Source organism: Falco cherrug, chromosome 8, assembly GCF_023634085.1.
Source record: "Falco cherrug isolate bFalChe1 chromosome 8, bFalChe1.pri, whole genome shotgun sequence".
Classification (NCBI taxonomy): Eukaryota; Metazoa; Chordata; class Aves; order Falconiformes; family Falconidae; genus Falco; species Falco cherrug.
Window position 1 is genome coordinate 63,904,600 of NC_073704.1, and position 18,598 is coordinate 63,923,197.

At 43.4% G+C, this 18,598-nt stretch overlaps 2 protein-coding genes across 7 annotated transcripts in view; both read right to left on the reverse strand.

Moving 5' to 3' along the window:
• The window catches only part of AFF4 (ALF transcription elongation factor 4), a 54,250-nt gene extending 53,223 nt beyond the window's left edge, over positions 1-1,027 (reverse strand). For 2 of the 5 annotated variants that reach the window (XM_055719196.1, XM_055719195.1), the window contains exon 1: positions 796-1,026. In XM_055719196.1, coding sequence (XP_055575171.1) covers positions 796-842 — 47 coding nt within the window. In that variant the 5' untranslated portion in view covers positions 843-1,026. Of the gene's footprint in view, positions 1-217; positions 416-584 lie in introns of those variants that run through there. The other 3 variants (XM_055719200.1, XM_055719197.1, XM_055719198.1) reach the window with 3 other exon arrangements.
• A 2,997-nt stretch (positions 1,028-4,024) lies between these two features.
• Positions 4,025-17,029, reverse strand: ZCCHC10 (zinc finger CCHC-type containing 10). Of its 2 annotated transcripts, XM_055719202.1 has the most exons (4): positions 15,526-15,652; positions 13,111-13,272; positions 9,377-9,418; positions 4,025-5,879 (listed from the first exon to the last, which is right to left on the reverse strand). In XM_055719202.1, exons 1-4 carry the CDS (start codon positions 15,639-15,641, stop codon positions 5,612-5,614), a joined length of 588 nt encoding a protein of 195 aa, XP_055575177.1. In that variant the 5' UTR covers positions 15,642-15,652; the 3' UTR covers positions 4,025-5,611. The 2 variants fall into 2 exon arrangements, with proteins under 2 accessions (XP_055575177.1, XP_055575176.1); XM_055719201.1 differs by lacking the exon at positions 9,377-9,418 and having other exon boundaries at positions 15,528-17,029.
• Positions 17,030-18,598: the final 1,569 nt, after the last annotated feature.

Sequence of the window (18,598 nt, forward strand, 5' to 3'; positions counted from 1 at the left end):
CCCCAGAGCAGCTCCGGGCCTAAAGCACTGACAGCAAAGGGGAAGGAACAAAGCCCTGACGTCAATTACTGGGAAAGGATTAAACCCATCGGCTAAGAGAGGGGAAGGCACCGGCCCCACCGGCCCCCAGATGCACCCCGGGTGCCCGCTCCCAGGGTTCCGGCTCTCAGACGGGAGGGCCGGGCCGGGGGGACCGGGGCCCGACACAGCCACCCACCGCCGGTCCCGCAGCTCCTCTCGGCGCGTCCCTCGCCCCGTCCGTCTGCGGGGAAACGCCGCAGCTCCGCCGCTGGAAACAGGAGATGCGCCACGAACCGGCCCGTCCCAGGCGCCCGGCGGGCCGGGGCCGCGCAGGTAGCGCTGGCGGGGGGAGGCGGGCTGCGGCCGGGCAGGGACGGCGGGGCGGGCCAGGAAAGCTCCCGAGAAGTGAGCCGGGGGGGAGGGGGGGGAGGGGGGGCGGGGGGAGGGGACGTTGGCCGCACCGGGATCCCGCCCTTCCCCCGCCGGCGGGGGTGCCAGTCTCGGCGGGAGGGCCTATCCCCGCGGCGGGCCCCGGCGCGTCCCCACCCCCGGCCGCGTCTCACCTCCGTTCGCCGCTCCGCTAGGCCCGGACCATTTCCTGGCTGCCGCCACCGGCCCGCCGGGCGGGGAAGGGGGGGGGGGGGGGGGGGGGAGGGCGGGGAACGAAGAGGCCTGAGGGAGCGGGGCGCCGCCGCCGAGCGCCCGGGGAGCGCAGGGGCAGGCCCGGCCGGGACGAGGCCCGGGGAGAGGGGGGCGGGGGGGGCGCGGGCTCACAGGCGGGAGGTGGCGACGGCGGCTCCCCAGGGGTCCCGCCGCTCCATCGCGGGCCGGGGCCGCGCTGGCTGCGAGGCGAGATCGGCGAGGGCCGGCGACGTCGGCTTGGGCAGCCCTCGGCCCCTCGCCCGGCTCCGGCCTCCCTCCTCCCTCCGCCCGTCCTGCCGGGCCGCGGCTCCTCCCGCAGCCGGGCACTGGCGCTACCCGACAGCCCCCGCGCCGCCGCAGCCCCAGCCGCCGCTCACGTGACCCACCCACCGGGTGGGGGGGACTCCCGCGAGCACGCGACCCCGCGGGGCGGGGCAGCTCGTCACGTGGCCGCCCCTGAAGCGCGCTCCCGCCCGCGGCGCCCTCTGCCGGCCTCGCTCGCGCCCGCTAACGTCGGTTAAAACCCCGTCACTTTCGCAGGCGATTAAATATCCACACGTAAATACCGCGCTCCCGCACTGCGGCGCTCCCTGCGCCCGCCAGCCGCTGGGCCCGCGCCCTTCTGACGGGCCACCTCCTACTGGAAGGTGAACTCCCGCACGGCAGAGCCGTGCCCGGCGCGGCCCCGGCCCCGCCGCCTGCCCGGGCACGCAGGGCCAGGCCTGAGCTCTTCTGCCCGCTGCTCCGCTCCCCGGCGGCGTTCGGGGTGGGCCCGACCCCCGGCAACGGGCACGGCCCCCCCGGGCTGCCCCCCGCACCCGCCAGGATACGAACCTCCCGGCAGCGGCTTGAACAAGCATCTCCAACAGAAGCTCGTTTTGAAAAAACTTATAACTAGGCTATGTAAACCTTTTTTAATTTAAACAAAAACCACTTCTTCCACATAAACTGATTCTGAAAGGCACTGGAGCATGGTTCTACCGGGAGCTCGGCTGTTACCAAGTAATACTTTTTGAATGGCTTGAAATACCTGAGTCAAGTGCAGCAGAACAGTGAAAACACACCGACTTTTTTTTTTCCCCCATAAGTGTAACAGACTCCAGAACCTAAATCCTCTTTTAAAAAGTCTCTGATACTATGATTGCAGAGACCCTTCAAAGAAAAATTATGTAAAAAGTCATAATAAAAGTTTTAAATCTAGAGCCAATCTGAAGCAGTTCATAGCTACTCTAACTGGTAGTGAAATCTAATGTTTGTGGTGATGCTGAAATCCCACCAATGACACAACAAAGGCAATCAAATTGGGGTGGAGCCCCAACCTACCTGAAAATTAAACGCACATGTAAGTTCCCTTCTCTATAAAGGGAAGGAAAGGCACAGGCAGCTTCTCTAGGAAAGTAACACAGTACTGTAAATAACAGAAAATAACAAAAATACACTGTTCCTATCCGTTTCAATGATGTTTTTAGAATTACATTCTGCCAGTGACACTTCTGATACATCAAATTTCCAAAATCAAACATGTCCTGGTATTATGTTTTTTTATTACACCCCTCCCTCCCCTTACACATCTCGAGTAACGAAATCAGGTTGCGAAGATCTGCCTCAGCCACAACTGGTGTCTCAGTGTCTGGTTAAAGGCAGAGCTTAAATAAATATAATTTCATAAAGCAAATTAAACCCATGGGGCTAAGGTATGTTGAATCGTTTCTTTATAAATCAAATCCATTTGCTAGCAAAAGTCCTATTTATTAAGCACTCCTCCCTAAAAAAAAATAAAATCTATCTATCAATCCACAACAGACTGTGTAATGCAATTTCATTGAGGGCACCCAAAAACCTGTTTCTGACTGACAGATGTTTGATTTAATAAAGACCCAGACTAGAAGATCAAGTTATCTCTCCCTTCCTCTGCTCTCCCACCGGTTCGGTTCCCAGCGTTTCTCCTTGAAATGTGATGCCTTTACCTGAGGCTGTTTTTCTACCAGCCCACATCAATTGCTTCCCTTCAATTAGCAACGGCAGCTGTACTTGTAATTGGAAGGATTAAATTGAGGCTGTTCAGAGCTACACAAGCCTTGTGTAACTGCTTAGCAAATATAACAATTTCTGGTTAAAAATTAATGATCTTTTCAACTTAACCTAGAGCTTTGGAAGACAGTAATTAAAGAACTACCTTTCCCATTGAAAAAAAAATTTGAATCAAAAGCATCCACTCAGATACAAGGATGTGATCTAGTGAAAGATGAACTGGTAAGGATCAACAGGCTGGTGGGTTTTACTCTGTAAAATAAGAATACATAGAGACAAAGTAAACAGGGAAATTAAAAAAACCAACAAAATACTGTATTTGAAATTAAACACATTTTAAACAAATAAGGGTAGAGGGACTTCAGCAGTTGGCAGTACCAGACACACAGTGAACGCAGTAAGCCACCTCTTTGAATCTCTGCTCATGAGCCAACATCAGCCCAGAAGTTGAATTAAGGTCTCCTTAATATCACCTGTAATTACGTTATCTTATCCCAGCTCCTGCTGACACAACCGAACATACACAAGCATGTCCTTTTGTCTCTGTGAATGGACCCAATTTGTCCGACTGTAGACACCAAAGGTAAACAGATTATGAAAGGACCAACCCTCTGATTTTAATGACTGGCTTTAGTACTTAGTAATTGTCTAACAAACCTCTCTTTTCTTGGCAACTTAATGGGTAGAAGTAATACACTTGTGTGGAGCACTTCTGATGGAACACCTACACTCAAACACCAATAACATTAAAGAAATGAATGTACAACATGGTCTGAGCAGGATGGCAGAGGCACACAGCAGAGACATGATCCCCATCCCCCCGCTTCTGAATAGCCCTCACACCCACACTGGTGCTGCCCTGCTCAGCATTGACTGAACTAACACCTGTATTTTTTGTAGGATGGGACCACCACCCAGAAGAGCTCCACATCCCTCTTCAACCATCCCCATTCAACAAAGAGGTTGCTGACAGCAAGCTTACCGCCACACCTGCGTCGGGCATCACGCATGGCTTGCTGGAACTGCCCAGACAGCCCTAAACCCTTCACTATAACGCCCTCTAATCCAAAGGGCTTACACACGCTTAGCTCTGGCAGTGCCCAAGGCCAGGCTGGACAGGGCTGGGGGCAGCCTGGGCTAGTGGCAGGTGTCCCTGCCTGTGGCAGGGGGGTGGAACTAGATGATCTTTAAGGTCCCTTCCAACCCAAACCGTTCTACGATTAGCTACTATGATATCACTTACATTTGGGTTTGCAGTAAGCATGAACTTGGCAATTACCGTTTAATAATTTATTAACTTTTCCCATTAAATGGTACATTTACTCAAAAAGACTTAAAACCATTTGCTGGTAATTTTATTTGCAGTCTGCAGTGTGTTCTGTAAAACACAGTAATGATTACAGACTAAAACACACAACATACATTTTCAAACATTTAAATAAGCACAGTTTATTCAAAAGTAATTCTACACACTACTTTTTCCATAAAAATATAAAAAATAGTTTAGTTACTATATTTTACCTAAACCAAGATATTTAGGAATTCTTCCACATGTGATGTCCCCTCCCCAAAAAAGGGCACTCCAACAATAAGAAGTTTAGGAGACTGCCATCACAAATCAGAATACTAATGCCAACTGTTTCAATCCACCAAAAGAACAAATAACTTCAAATTTGCAACCAGCAATACTTGAACTGCCGTATGTTTGGAATTTGCCTTTTTTTTTTTTTTTTTTTTTTTTGGCACTAACTTGCTTCTCCCATGCCAGATTTTCACAGACACATACACACTATTACATAAAAATAATGGAGTGATGATACTGCAGACCATAATGCCAGCCACCATGTGGCCAACAACATGGATTGGTATATCTTGCATTACACAACAATTTTTTGCAAAAATATCAAAAGGGAAACACTTTCCTTTGGGGCCTCTATTTAAAAGCAACTCCTTTTCTTACTGAGTGTCCAGTGAAATAACCTTTTCTCCCATCTCCTCGAAAATAGTGCCCATCTTTGTTTGTTACTACTATATCTCTGGTTTCACTGACCATGTTCTGTATGGAAAGCTAATGGAGTGCTGAAAAACACCCACTCAAGCCCTTCTCTCACTAGGATACATTTAATTTACAAAAAAAGGCACAAAGATGAAACTCCTAAGCAGCATCAGTCATAATTCTTTCACTGTGCACTGCTCCTCTTCCTTACACAGACACTGCTGCAAGAGACACTCTGTGTCTCAGAAAATACTATAAATACATGAGCTAAGGAAACAAGCGAGTTGAAAAGACTAAAGCCTCTGTACAGTACAAGTAATATATTGATCATTAACAAATTAACACTATTTAAAGTTCTATGTTGTAGTTAAGACTCAACCTGGAAGCATCAGGAAAAGCCATCAGAGAAAAAGCTCAGCAGCATATAATACATTTGTTAACAGTGAGATAGAAGGCCCTCTGTGTGCAACATTGTGCATTCAATTTCAACAATGACAGTGCTCTACAGCCAGCAGTGTAAAACTTTTGCTTCTAATAGCTTAGAGGATTTTCTAAATGTAAATGAAGCTGTCATAAACATAGTAGCATATGATGCACAGCATGATCTGCAATAAAAAGCTTTTGCTTTCCAGCATGTAAACATCCAGGTTACTGGACCTTAGCTCATATAAACAAATCTGATGATAGATTTTTGAACTAAAAAAGTAAAATTTTCCATAAAAGGATAAACCACAAAAATACTCTTTCAGTAAGTCTCATGTGCCATTTAATGCCTTTCATGTCCTATGAACAACTATGCAAAACATTTAGAAAGTTTTAGCAGTAGAAATGTTGACCATTTAAACTGTTTGGCAATCATGTGCTCAAAACATCTTTGAAGAGTGTTATCATCACTGAACAACAGTTCTACACTGTACCGCACTATTTCTTCTTCTTTTTCTTTGGTGGCTCATCATCAGAACTACTGTCTGTGCTACTGCTGCTACTGCTGGAGGAACTAGAATCCGATTCAAACTCTGAAGAGGAAGAAGTACTACTCGAGGATGGAGAAGAGGAGGAAGTAGAAGAGCTCTCATCACTGTCACTATCGTCAGAAGAAGAAGAGGTAGAAGAATCTTCGCTGTCAGATGAGGAATCACTAGCCGAACTGGCACTGCTACTGCTGCTGGAACTGGTCACGCTTTTAGATCTGAAAGAAAAGATATACACAGATGAGAACAGGTCTGCTAAAGAAAGCATTCATTACACAGCATTCTGCTGTGTTACGATCCAAAGGTCCAATTATCTGGCCTGAAAATTTCCAGGCCTGACAATTTAAGACAAAGTCCTGTGCCCGCCCACCCACTCCACCCCTCCAATTCTGAACAAATGCATTTTGGCTATTTGAGCAATGGCAGAGTGACACCATGTACATGAAGTAAGCCAAAAGAAGACTACAGAAAAGGTTACGGTTGAAAGCTGGCAAGGATCTTGTTCAGAGTAATGACGAGTGTCTTTACTGGCCTGGCTAAACAGAAGAACAAGGATGCAGGAGAAGTAGGATTGTCCTGTACAGCTAAAACCTTGGGGAAAATTAACAAAAATCAGTTCCCTGGCACACTACTGTAATAAGAAGTGAAATTTTGGCAATGTAACAGTTGGTGGAAGTTTCATCAGTGATTTCACAAATGTCAGAATTGTACTCATCGGAAACTGTTCTTAGATTACTCCTGGCAAAAGAACCCAAATTACCTGCCACTACAAGATGCTTATGCTTTCAAGGTGGAAGAGAAAGGGTGGAAGCAGTCCAAGATAAAGACAGAATTATGAACGCAAAGTGGATTTCTGTTATCCTCTCATCCCCACCTCCCCGCCATGTTTAGCCCTTAGTGAGACTGTTCTCAAGATCAACATCTCTAAGTAAGGCAATATGAATTCCAAGAAAGTACAGTTAAGTTCTCCCATAGATCTTCCTCCAAATGAAGTGTAAAGGTACTAATTCACCTCTCTTCCCACCAAGTCAACCAAACAGCATGCAAAAGTGCTAGATATAGTAATGCAGAATCTTCTTTCCATTAGAAAAATCAATGTAGTAGTTTTTATCAGATGGTTTGGTTCAATAGAACGACTCAGGAAATGCCTGTGTTAAGACTGTTAGAGAGTAATGTTTTTTCACCGTATCAGCCACGGTCACAATCAGCTGAGAGTTGTGGATGCATGTGTTAATCCATGAACCACTGAAGTTTTCATAATACATCTGTAATATGTTATCTCCATGTGTGCAGACACAATGGCTGTTTATTAAAGAGAAATCCGTACGGGCTGGTTAAATACAGATTTACTGTTTGTGGAAAAACTACTGTTAAGATGTGGGGGGTGAGAGTAGCAGTTTCAATCTAAAGTTTCATTAGATGTGCAGAGCCATTCATAGGGGCAGGGAACAGTCAGAGGATCCCCTGAATGATAGCTTTGACTGAACTTTATTTTCCTAACAAGGTTTCACAGAATCCCTAGAAGCAGTCTATGGACCTCCAATACTTAAGTTATGATCTGAAACCACTCAACAGAAACATCACAATGTAACACTTAATACCGCTTCTCTAAGAGGAAAGCAATAGCTAGATCTATGACAGAAGAAACAAGCAGATACTTGTTTTCATACATGGTCTGTTGGTAGCAAGTAAAAATCACCTACTTCACCTTGTCCTAGTTAGGTAACTTGACAATCCAGATCCTATAGATCAGTAGATCTAAGATTTTTGGGTCTACTACACCCCTGTAAAGGTACAAAATTTCTCCAGCAGACAAAGTTTTATTCTCCTCAAAACAACTTTTCAACTGTTAATATCTTTTTTGATTCTATGCACCAACTGTGGAACTGCTACATTTTGTAATACATGCTATCACCCTCCCCTGAGACTTTTTGTCCTTTCTAATTCTACTGGAATCATCTCACAGCCCCAGGGGATTTTAAACATGCTACTTAAATCGAATCTACAGTCTTGGGCACAGTCACAGCTGAGTGCCTGAAGAAACAGGTGAATTAAGACAGGGTTCTGTCCTTCAGACAGGTAGATTTATGTGTGATCCAAGAATGAAACAGGCTTTCAATAACCAAAGCATGCTGTATGGGAACGTTGAAGTCAACATGCACCCAGAAGACAGCTCTGGGTCACCTGAGGTCGCAAGATTGTACAACAGCTCTTTTGCCTGTTCCTGTTTTTCTGGTTAAGCCTGTAGCTTGCTTATTACTGTTTATATCAAAACAAACATACACTATGTAAAAGGTTAGTGCTCACTTCTGCCAGAACCCTAACTTTTGCGTTTTTTTAAAAAACATCTGAAACTCATATTCAACGGTAACCTTTTGCTAAATTTTCTGCATTTAATTCTTCCTGTATCTTAATAAAAAAATATAAATAGCATAAAATAGGGAATGTATACTGACAGTTTTGGTGCTTGCATAAAACCAGGATAAAAATTCAAACCTAGAAGACTTTTAAAATTTGAAGGGAAAAAGTGACCAAACCACCCCAATCTCCATAAATCCTTTTGCTCTTTTCATTTTTGCATTTGTTTAGAGCACGAATACTCTGAAAATCATTATACTCTCTGAACATCATAAGTAGAAGACTGCACCCTATGAAAAAGCTGAGGCAGGAAGAGGTCTGAACTACACTGTTTAAAAATCAGTTAATTTATGATCTCGCTAATCTTAAGTAACTCCCAACAATAAATGGACGCTACTGAGAAAGGAGCCTTTGATAAAACACATTCTGATAGCAGAACTGAGAGACTTGGCAAGAAGCATTCCAATAAAGCCACATTCTACACGACAGACTAAAATAAAGTTGTGTTTTAAAAAACTGCTGTGGTTTATTTAATGACTTCCACACAAAGCAAAAGGCCTAGTCATAAAAGCTTCCAAAACCTGTTTTTAGAAGATCAGATTTAGAGACAGAAAACAGCTAAATGTGAATAGATAAATGAGGCTATTACTATACAGACATCCTTCATAAGTAAAACTCACAACATTAGCAGGAGTATTACAGCCTGAATTCTAGCTGTTCCTGAACCATTTTTGCAAATGCCCAAGCAAACATTAATGTGAAGTGATGTAGAAATAATGTCAAAAAGAGTTCTTGGCTCAAAGAACCTTGGCAGGGGGAGGTTTACTTCCTGGATTTTGGTTTGGTCTGGGATCAAGAGCTTTTTGTTTGGTTTTGGGGTTGGGTGACTTTGGGGTTTTTTTTTTAGATGCTTTATTTAATTCTCTAGACGAAGCTTGAGAGACAGACAGCTGCTATGAGAAGGGAATGAAAACAACAAAAGGAAGAGCAAGACGGGTAGGTGGAGCAATCACAGACTAGAAAACAGTATGCCATTCTTACACAATTGTTTAAACTACACACTACAAACTGAGGCAGAAATGGGAAGATTTTTGTTATTAAAACAAGATCACAAAGATAGGACAATCAGTAGGGACAAAAGCAAAGGACAAAGAATTTAGACTTTTTCGACAGGGAAGAGCAGAAATTCTCCAGATATTTCTCATACAAATGCCTGTAACAGGCTAAAGTCAGTAAAATCAAAACTGTATTTGCAGTGCTGACCTTCCCTACACACCCCTTCCAAACTGCCTGCTGCAATACCCAGTGCAAGATCACACACAAACAGCTGCACAATTTGTCATCGTTCCCCACATACCTTTTTTTCTTGGCCTTCCTTTCTGCAGTACTTTCTCCAGTGCTAATTAAGGCGGGGGGGGGGGGGGGGGGGGGGAAACAACGGCTTTGATTAATACAACAGGAAAACTAAATAAATAGCAGCACAGTAGAACTGTGTTTAATATTAGAACACTGGTATCCCACTGACAGAGAGCCACACTGCCCAAAGTTCATTTGGCATCTATTTTCAGTCACTATTCCAACCAGAAAAACAATACTTACAAATCAGGAAAGGAAAAATAACAAAAGAGCAGCAATTCACCTCTAATTTTCTGTGTTAATTATGATTTTCTCTTCTTTATTCTTTACTTCATATTACACAGACAACAACATTTTGGGATGGGAAATGCATAGGAGAAAAGGATGCAAAAAAGTTCTGCATAACCATATTTAGCAATAACCAAATTGACTGAAACAAAGGGTAAAACACTGAATTAATCTGTAGTTTTAATATGCATTTCAAGCACAAAAAGACACAGATCTACTTATATTGATGCTTTCCAGCTATTTACCTTTCAGATTCCCATGTGTTCATGTAATCACAAAGTTTTAGTAGTAAATGACACAGAAGAAAGTTTCTTTTAGCAAAACTCTAAGGATTTTTTTTTTTTTTTTAAAAACAGTATTCATTTCTGGATATTTTTTTTTTAAATAAAATTCTTTCAGTCAAATGTACCAGTCACATGCCCTTCTCAATCCATTGCAGATATATGGCACATAATTCAACCTGGAATGTATATGTATGATTATAGTAGTCTCTCATCATATACTTACAACATACTTGATGTGTCAATGATATATGAGGAAGTTGTACATTCTTTCATGAACCAGGATACTTTTTCTTCAACTGAAACCTATTATTAGAAGCCATCTTAAGCCCCCAAAATAAAAGTAAAAGCTGCAAATATATTTCATTTATAAATTAGAAAGCAGAATGTGTTGATATAGACTCCAGAAAAGGGCATAAAGAAGAAAGTGTTAAGTGCAAATTATAATGCATTTCCACAAAAGTACTCAATGGAATTTGTATGCCAGAAAAATGAGAAATTTTTCATACATATGGTATACAAATATTATCATTATATAGAAGATTTTTCCACATTCTCTGCAATCTGTGGGCAAGAGGAAGATTCATTCGTCTTCAAATTTGAAACAAAATCATAATCCCTCCTGGACTGCTGAATGTTAACATTTATTTTATTAGGGCTTTATACCTTTAGCATCGGTAAGTAGGTGTTTCACAAGTAAGAGAACTCACTGCCAGTAAACAGAATTCGATCCCAAAGCACCTTTTAGAGGGCGGGACCTAGTTTGGCATATGAGTAACCAGGGCTGCCGTGGTACAGGTCTATGCTTCCCTCTAGCGTTTAATGTATGGATAAGCCTAAGAGTTCACTACTCTTAAGAAACTACACAACCGATAGTAGTCAGTCCCCTGCGGATCAAATATGCTTCACGACACTTGGTCGTTCTCCCTATGGCATCACACTGTCTTCAGAACCATAAAAAAAAAAGACTCTAGGCATCCTGGTTTTCGTTCAACGCAGTAACATCACCAAGGAATAAACATTTCCTTACACTTCCTTCCCTCCCAACTCCTACTCTAGGACAAGCAAGCAGCTTTACTGATGCCAGTAAGTGAAACCTCCATAATGTCCATCAGAATCATGGGGTCAACACAGGGCAAATAGAAGGATCCTGGAACAACTGCTGAAATTAGTTAACTTCTGAAAAATCTTGTATGCAATTGTCAAAAAGTAAACATTAACCTTATAAGACTACATTTACCTTCTGGTTAATAATTCATTATTAGATCTTTAAAGATGATGATACGAATACTCTGAAGCAGACCTGTAGGAGACCCAACTTCTCTGAACACATGAAATAACCTTCCAAAGCAAGCTATACAAAAAGTAAAAGGTGCGACCTAGGAAATTCTTTCCATGAAGAATAAGATTCATCCTCAATAGTGTAACATTGGCATCTGAGGAACGGGAAACCCCATGGCACAGTCAAGGGGATTCAGAAAGCTTAGGATTATGTAACCACTATGAATCCAGCCCAATTTAACCAGGATTAAAAACTGTTTCCATCTAAGGATTACCTCGTCTTCCTTTTATGAGATGATTTTTCACACCACATACCCCTCACGCTGTCGACTGGTAAGACTTACAGCTCAAAAAACCCTCCACTGATGTCAGACACTGGACAGTCCTGTAACTCTTATATAAAATTATCCCCCACATGGACTCAAGCACAATAGCCAGGGAACAAGCAACTTTGCCCTCAATTCACTATCTTCCAATGTTAACCTGCAGAATTCAACGGAAATAGGGCAGAAAAGGAACAAGGAAATAATCCGAGTCTTAAAGATCTTGAGTCTCTGAAGAACTCTTCCAAACTGTCTCCAAACAGAGCAAGTTTTAGCACCTAAGCACTCCTGATTTCTTACCTATAATACCAGGTGACTACAATTGCTTCAGAACTACTCATTGGACCAAAATTAATTTCAAACATTTTATGTCACTCAACACAAGCTAACGGGTTTCCACTTAAGTCAGTATTTCAGCACTCTGATTCATAGTGCCGCCTCAGTTGAAACAGCTGACGAAGTCAAACCAGACCTCACTGCTAGAGGTTAGCACCCATTTTCTTTCTGCATTAAGATAACAGAGCAAAAAGCGTGAACACCCTTCCATAACTCACATCCTGGCAGCAATGACTTACAGCCAACATACTGAGCTGCAAGCAGCCGTGACAGACAGTATGTTTCCAAATCCTCAACAGTTTTAGCTACAATGGCTATAAATGGTACTGTAAATGCCTCAGTGGGGCTGAGGCAACAACCCTCCAGCTACCACAACCAAATTTGAGTTGCAATGGCAGAATGGAAACCCTCATATATAGGAATTTCACAGAAAACTAATGTGCTACTCTATTTTTCTCTTTGTCACCTGGAGTTGCTTGTTAAATTATCAACTATTAAACTTGGGGGAAGCATTAAAGTCTAGTCACAGGGCAAAGTGCAAAGGAAATCACATTACATATGCAGGCTTTTGCTTAGCTGCAGGTATCTTTCACTTTCTCAGATGTCAAAACGGGAAATAGTTATGCAATTCAGCGAGATGTTTTTACTTCATGCTTGAGAGTTAAAAACACCTGATAATCCAACTCTCATTCATCTGTTTAGCCATTACAGCTCACACTGAGCAACATACAGAAGCTGTGCTGGCACAGATCCACTGTCAGGTCATACCCAGAAGACCAAGTTTTAACTGCACAGTCTAACAGCAAACCTAAACACAAGTGAGAGAACCTCCATAGAAATATCTTCGATATAAATACATTTACAGTTTTCACACCAACTTGCTTGTGCTAGCACATAACATAAGAAATCAACCAAGGAATTCAGGAAACAGTATTCCACTAAAAAAGGCCCCAACTATTTTAATTTTGGCTTAGTGCACGACTTTTTCAGGCAGGCCAAAAAAAGTTTTTAGTGTATTTCAGATGAGTAGGTGTTAATGAACAACATTTTAATTTTTTGGGACCCGAGTGTATATATTCCACCTAACATACAAACCAGCTCTAATATTAAGCAAGCACCACACAGTCTGAAAGAAAAGATCTAGGTCTAGGACACCACCTTACCCACCCACATACAAAATTACTTTTTCATTAATAAACTAGATGTTATAATTCTGCCAATCTTACCTTTGTTGCAGTAATAGTTGCTTTTCTTTTTCTTTAAGAATTTTCGCTAATTGAGCTGTCCTCGAAGGTCTGTGCAGGTATTTTCTCTTCCCTTTACATTCATACGTCCAATGTCCAAACTCTAGACATTTCTGACATCTTACATGCTGCTTGTTTGCTTCCCTATAAAAATGCAGAATTGCTTAAGTGACTGACTCCAAGTCTGTTCTACCTACTGAAAAAGACATATTTTTAAATCATGCAGATTCCTAACTGCATACAGTTATGATTAGACATTCATGTGTGCTTTAGCTATTACCTTAAGTCAGGACATGAACAGGAACATTAGACACGTACAGAATGTAGCTGCTTTGCTACCTTCTCACAGACACCTGCCCCCTTTACAAATAAGGAAATTCATATACCAGTCAAGTGACTCACTCGAGGTCAGAATCACAAATTAGTTTTAGATCCAGGACTGAAATCAGGACTTTGTACCTCCCATACAGCTCATCGCAGCTTCTGTAACTTACTTCCACCTTCTATCATTTTTTTTCCAAAATACTTTAAAGAATAGGCCCCCACCTAAACTCACAGCCTTGGCTTAACTAAGAGCAGGTTCCTAGACTGCTCATTTAGTATTTAGAGAGCACAAAGTGACAAACCAGTAGTGAGCATTTTTCTCTCAAAAGAAACATTGCTTTTCAACTCTATCCATCGCTTTTTGTGACAGTGCTACTGTATCTCGAAGAGAATCCTGTTTTGAACATCCACCACTTTTTCAACGCAAAGAGGATTTGGCTTCATAGTCTAGCCTTATAAACACCAATCTAAATCAGCACTAGAAAACTAATTAAGCTTATAGCCTACACTGCACAATTGACTTGAACAGGAAGCAGTATACCTAGCAGTGAACAAAAAAACCCCAACATCTTTGAGTGGTTTGCTTTGTCTTGCCTTGGACTTCTGGATCTAAGAGTTACATATAAACAGAATGACGATGTTCCTCCTCTTCATCAACATGCAAACCCAAATAGGCAAATGTGGTTTTCATGACAAACTAGCCCAGACCTGTCTCCACAAGAAGAGAATGAACATTTAAAGCAACAGTAATATAACTGTATTTCCAGGGCTTTAGTACTACTCACATGATCAGGGCATGCAGTTCTATGTGAGCTAAAAAGATAATGATCAAGCCCTAAAAGCAATGTAAGTAATTACCTGGAAAACAGAGCAGACTAGCACAACAGCTACAGATCTGTAAGTACCATATCAGCACTAAGTTTTAACACTAATGAAAAGCATGAGACTGAAGTACAGTTTTAAACAGCGATCAATAACCACAGCCTAGAAGCAAAGGCCAGCAGATACACATTCAGCATATACAATTCAAGCACACAGACATCAAAGAAATGCAAGAAATAATTGACACATATAAAATAGCAACTTAAAAGATCACATATTCCATCAGTACTTTGAAATTCTAAGTTACTTTCCACAGGAAAGAGACTATAATAAACAATGAAAAAGGAAAGAGAATACTGAACTCATTCATATTCTATCCAACTCTTCTGACCAGGTTAAAACCCCAAACACACTCCAAAAATTTAAACACACTAAATAAATTATTCTAAAGAGAAAAAAAAAAATCAAACCCAAACCAATAAATAAATGAAAAGCCAATGCAAGTAATACATGAGAGCAGAACATACACATTTGCTGTACTTAACATAAACAAGCAAAAACATTGGCTTTTCCTTTTTTTTTTTTTTTTTTTTTTTTTTTGCAATCAGGTCCCTCTGGTATTTGGGGAATTAACTGAACACAATAGCCCTGTCTGGGTAAAGGTCGTTTGCTTGCTCCACACACACACTCCTTTCACGGTTCTGTAAGCAGATCAAAACATTAATCTAGGATTTATTTTGTTTTATCAGACTGCTGAAAGTCTACAGTGAAGATCAGCGACCACAACAAGATCTTACACACCCCACCGACACTACAGCATGCCGTCACCCGTGAGGCGGCTTCCCTCCACAGGCCGCTAACCAGCGTTAGCGCCGAGAGAGCGCTCTCCTCTTCCACAATCCCGCTTCCCTTCTCATCGTTTCACTGCAACGGTGCCACTAAGCGGGTCACCCCAGCCGTACTTCGGAGCTGTTTCCTCACAGACGAGCAGCGCCCTGCCTCGGATGCGGTGCACCTGCAAGGGCGGAGCTCCGTGCCCTCAGCCAGCACCCGGACCCAGAGCCCACACTCGCGCAGAAGACCCCGGCCCTGCCTGGGCCCCGCAGCCGCCGCTCCGCAGCCCCCTCCCCGTAGGCGGCTGCCTCGGGCCGCTGCCCGGCGGGCCTCCCCTCGCTCCGGTTTCACCTATAAAAACCCCTCACCACGCCGCCTCCCACGCCCTGCCCCACATCGGCCGCTCGCCACACTCACGCCTGTCTCCGAGCGATGAGGCGGTGCATGGGAGTCGCCATCTTAGCGGCCAGGCCGGGAAGTGAGGCGGAGGCCGTGGTGCATGCCGGGCCATGCTGTCGGCCGCCGCCTCCCATTGGGGGAAGGAGCGGCCGCCACAGAGAGCAAATCCTCCAGCGGCCAGAGAGGATGTCCTGGTAGGGCCGCGCTTTCCAGCTCGTCTCGCCTCCCTCCGTGTTGTCATGGTACCGGCCGCGCTGTGGTGTCCGCTGCGGCCCGCGGTCCCGCTCGCTGCCGCTTCGCCCTCGCGCTTTCCACCTAGTCCAGCCAGGTCCCCGCTGTCCCCTCCCATAGCCTCGCAGCGCTCGGCCGCTGTGGCGCGGCGCCCAGTGTCCCTTCAGGGCGTTCGGTCCTCGCAGGCCTCCGCTGGGCCCGGCCCCCCGCCGCAGCCTCTTCGCGGGCTCCCGCCGTCAGCGCCTGGCCGCTGCTTCTCACGCCCTTCAGCCGAAGTCTCACAAGAACCTGCCTCTCATTCAAAAACTTGGGATTTTTCCCAGAAGGGATATGTTTTAAATACCTGAAACCAGCAGCGGAACGGGCTGCAACTGAGAGAACCCCGTGTGGCTGGGGGAAGTCCATGTTCCAGGCAGCCAGCAAAAAGGTAGCGTGCAGGGGAGGTGGGGAAGAGGGAGTTTATTGATCCAGGTCTCTCGCGCAACAGGGCAGCACCTCCGAGCTGCTTCAGCCAGAGAGCAGGCCTGACCGCAGGGTGACATTGGGATAGTGCTAGTCCACATGATTAATTCAACATACCTGCAGGTAGCCTGCTGCATCTTCCCAAGAGCTTTTAGCTGTTCAACAAGTTAGAAAGCATAATAGCTCTCTGGTCATAACATGAAAGCTCAAAAAAAAAAAAGTTAGAAAAAGATTTTAGAAAGGAATAATTCAACTCATCATTACTCCTAAAAGGTTGCAAGTGTTTACCAACAGTTTTTAGCAGGTCAGATGTTTATACCCCACACTGACAGACAAATAAATCTCTAGATAATTAAGAAGATTAATTCTGCTACTAGTATGGGTGCCTAACCATGCCTCAATAATACATGAAACAGTCTCGGGGCCTGAGGATACTGGTAAGTCATGTTCATGTTGACCCCATGTGTCCTATACTTGATTGTAAGGAAATACAGTTCAGATATATCTAGGAATTGTAAAGCAAATTCTTCTCCTCCATTAAGCCCAAGAGACTGCCATTCCCCAGCTATGCCAACGGCAGCTAGTATTTTCGGCTCCTACCTCATCTCATAGTCTCTGGCTTGGGAGGAGAGGTCTAGGCACAGAAAAGAAGAGCAGCAGCGGCTGGAGTGTTCTGACGGCACATACCTGGCACACAGCCCCTTGGGAATCTCTGCCAGCTGGCACAAGTAGAGCAGCCAATATCCTGGATTCAGGGAAGCAAGGAATGTGGCTTCATATATTTGCTTCATCAAAACTTACTGTTCTCTCATGGGATCAGTTTTAAAGTGGTATCTTAAATTTTGTGACAAATACCATCAATAAAACCTTTTTTAATGCTGAATTGTCATTACTCCTGCTATTAGTATCCTGGAAGTACTTTATATCCAACCATTTTCAGTATTAATCCAGAACTATCCTGCCATAGGGACAACTGATAGGCAATAAATGGGCATTCCAGTGGACATTTACATTAATGAAATAGTTGAACTGTTACCGATTTGTAGTAGTTTGGTATCACCTATGTAGCTCTTTAAAATGTGCTCCTTGTGAGTTGGTGGTGTTCATTTATTCTATAAAATAAAAATACATATTATATTTTCTTGAGTTCAGTAAAATCCAACTGTACCAGTCGGATCATTACTGTGTGAGGAACTTTAGAAAGAGGGTAAAAGGCAGCCCTTGCTGAGAAAGCTCACACCTCAAGACAAGATGCAAGGTGGGAACACAGTACAACAGAATTTGTGGAGAGCAAAAAGAGGAATGTAACAGTAGTGAGAACAGATGGCTATTCAAGTTTATATTTTAAGCAATTCATAGATGTATAAAAATAAGATATATTTATATGTCACACATAATACAGCAATAAAAATCTGATGCTTTTAGGTGATGAGCATCCCAGGTCTTGAATTAGCAGGTGTGTGGCGTAGAGGTGTTTCAACTCTGATGGTGCACAATCGAGCCATAGCCAGGAGATACCAGAGCCAGAACTTCCAGCTCTGTATCACATAATATTTATAAGAGCAGGGACGGCAACAACATCTGCTGGGTACAATGGCACCCATTAAATATCACACTGGGAAAGTAAGATACTGAGGGATTCTCTTGGACATAAACAACTCCAACTCATCAGGATTAATTCCCATGTGACTAATTGTTGATTATTCTAGTAGTTCCTGTCTCCAAACTCTGTAATTGTAATGTCTAAGGCTAGTGGCTGTTCCTATATGCGTCATGTTTTCTTCTATATCTGGCACTTCTTGCGGTGTCTAATCATTGTCCTGTTTTGGATGATGCTTTGCGATAACCTGCGATTAATCATATCATATTAGCACCTTAGCTAAATTCTTGTGTGTGATGCCTGGTATATTACAAACGCAGCAGAATTTGGCCTCGATGTTTGAATTTTGATGTCTGGCATCTCACTTTTAATGGAGAAAGACAGAAGAATTTCCTATTTTAGGATTGACAAAGAAACTTGCTTAAAAATACAAAAAACCTAAGAACATCTATTTATAATAATCCATGCTTTATAATAAATCCCTATCTGCTGATCCCTTTTTTACCTCAGTATCACTCAAAATCTTGGAGTAAATTACATGCTGAGAGCGATATCTGTGCTCTGCTTAATAACTTCTGATGTTTCTTGCACCAGGGCAACTCTCCTAATGTTAATGCAGCAAAAATATTTTCCTAAATTGGCCAGTATAGCAAGATTTCTGACATATGTCAAATTATGCCATGGAGTCTATGGGCTTTTCCTTACACAGAGGCTGTAAAGATGCACCTTTTATTAGAACAATCCACTTAAAATCCTTCCGCCTGAGGAGTTTCAAAGTATTCTTGTGCATTCAAAGCC

What these genes read in the sequence shown, in the direction of transcription:
- ZCCHC10 (XM_055719201.1), bottom strand. Translation starts at nt 15,856, where the DNA reads ATGGGAGGGGACAGCGGGGACCTGGCTGGACTAGGTGGAAAGCGCGAG. An exon ending in GCCTCATCGCTCGGAGACAG is followed by an intron (nt 13,273 to 15,527) that starts GCGTGAGTGTGG and finishes GCATTTTTATAG; the next exon opens with GGAAGCAAACAAGCAGCATG. An exon ending in CAACTATTACTGCAACAAAG is followed by an intron (nt 5,880 to 13,110) that starts GTAAGATTGGCA and finishes CTTTTCTTTCAG; the next exon opens with ATCTAAAAGCGTGACCAGTT.